This window comes from Eimeria tenella, genomic scaffold (assembly GCF_000499545.2).
Source record: "Eimeria tenella Houghton genomic scaffold, Eth_scaff1597, whole genome shotgun sequence".
NCBI classification, from domain to species: Eukaryota; Apicomplexa; class Conoidasida; order Eucoccidiorida; family Eimeriidae; genus Eimeria; species Eimeria tenella.
The window spans coordinates 1-1,648 of NW_013544064.1; the positions used below are offsets into that span (position 1 = coordinate 1).

At 32.8% G+C, this 1,648-nt stretch overlaps 1 protein-coding gene across 1 annotated transcript; it reads left to right on the forward strand.

The window, feature by feature from the left end:
* Window positions 1-14: 14 nt before the first annotated feature.
* ETH_00016050 (uncharacterized protein) lies at window positions 15-177 on the forward strand (the record flags this gene model as incomplete). Its single annotated transcript, XM_013379218.1, has 1 exon — window positions 15-177. A coding segment is annotated over one exon (163 nt), but the record flags the coding sequence as incomplete, so codon positions are not given.
* Window positions 178-1,648: the final 1,471 nt, after the last annotated feature.

A 1,648-nucleotide genomic window follows, 5' to 3' on the forward strand; every position in this document is an offset into this window, starting at 1 on the left:
TGCTGCGGATGGAAATGGCTCTTGAGGAAGTGCGGCGAGGGGGTTTTGCTGCAGATGATTCGGACCAGCAAAGCAGCAGCAGCAGCAGCAGCAGCAGCAGCGAGGAAGAACTTATGAAAAAAAGACAATTAAATATGTTGAAAGAAATATCTGGAGAAGGCGAAGATGGCCCTGCAGGTAACAGCTTTTATTTTATTTCTTTTTATTTTTAAATTCTTTTTTCTTTTTAAATTCATTTTAATTCTTTTTAAATTCTTTTAACTGCTTTTAAATTCTTTTGAACTGATTTAAATTCTTTTTGGTTCTTTTTAATTCTTTTTAAATTAATTTAAATTCCTTTAAATTCTTTTTATATTAATTTAAATTCCTTTTAATTATTTTTATATTAATTTAAATTCCTTTTAATTCTTTTTAATTCTTTTTAAATTAATTGAAATTCTTTTTAACTCTTCTTAAATTCTTTTAGATTAATTCAAATTCTTTTAAATTCTTTTAAATTCTCTTAAATTCTTTAGCTTCTCTTTCCTTTCCTTTTCTATTTCTGGCTCTTCTGTCTTCTTTTATTTCTTTTTATTTTAATTTATTCTTAATTTATTTTTAATTTATCTTTTATCTCTTTTTAATTTCTTTGTAATTTCTTTTTAATTTCTTTTTAATTTCTTTTTGTTTCTTTTTCATTTATCTCCTGCTGCTTTGTTCAATTTAAATTTAAAAGTAAAATTAAGACCAAAACTAGATTATAAAGTAATTATAAATTAAATTATAAATTTAATTTAATTACAAATTAAATTAAATTAAAATTAAAATTATAAATAAAATTAAATTTCTTTTTTTGTGTGGGGCCCCACAGGGCGGCTGGGCTGGGGTGTACAGCCACCTGGGGGAAGTCCCTTTTTGAGGGTTTCTCCCCAAACCCTAAAAAAGGGTTTAGCAGAAGAGTTTGACGTTCCAATCTTTCGCCTTTGGAGAGAAGACCCCACTCCACTAAACCCTCTTCCCAACAACAAGAAGCCCGCAGAAGCTCCCCAAGAATGAGGGTTTAGGGTTTAGGGTTTGCGGTGTTGAGGAATCTAGGGTTTAGGGTTTACGGGCCACTAGGGTTTAGGGTTTGGGCCTTCGGGGTTGGTGCTGGGGTTTAGGGTTTGGGGCTGCTGGGGTTTGGGGTTTCTCCGAATTTTCGGCGTTTTAGGGTTTAGGGTTTTAGGGTTTGGGGCTCTAGGGTTTGGAGCTCTAGGGTTTAGGCTTTCGGCCTAGGGCTCTAGGGTTTAGGGTTTAGGGTTTTGGGCTGTCCGTCGCCAACTCGTCAATTAGGTTTTCTTTTTTTGGCTCCTTTTTGATCCAGGGTTTAGGGTTTAGGGTTTAGGGTTTAGGGTTTACATCTCTTTTTCGTTTCCTCTTTCTCATTTTCCTCCTTTCGCCTTTTTGCCTTTCCTTCTTCTTTCCCCCCTTTTAGGGTTTAGGGTTTAGGGTTTACTGCTCCTCTGTTTACATTCTTATATCCATTTATCTATTTATTTATTATTATTTATATTTATTTATTTATTTATTTTTATTTATTTATTTATTTATTTGTTTATTTAGAGCTGCTGCGCTGCTGAGTTGCGTCAAAAGGCGAAATTGAGTTAAAAATAAAAAGACAAATAAATTA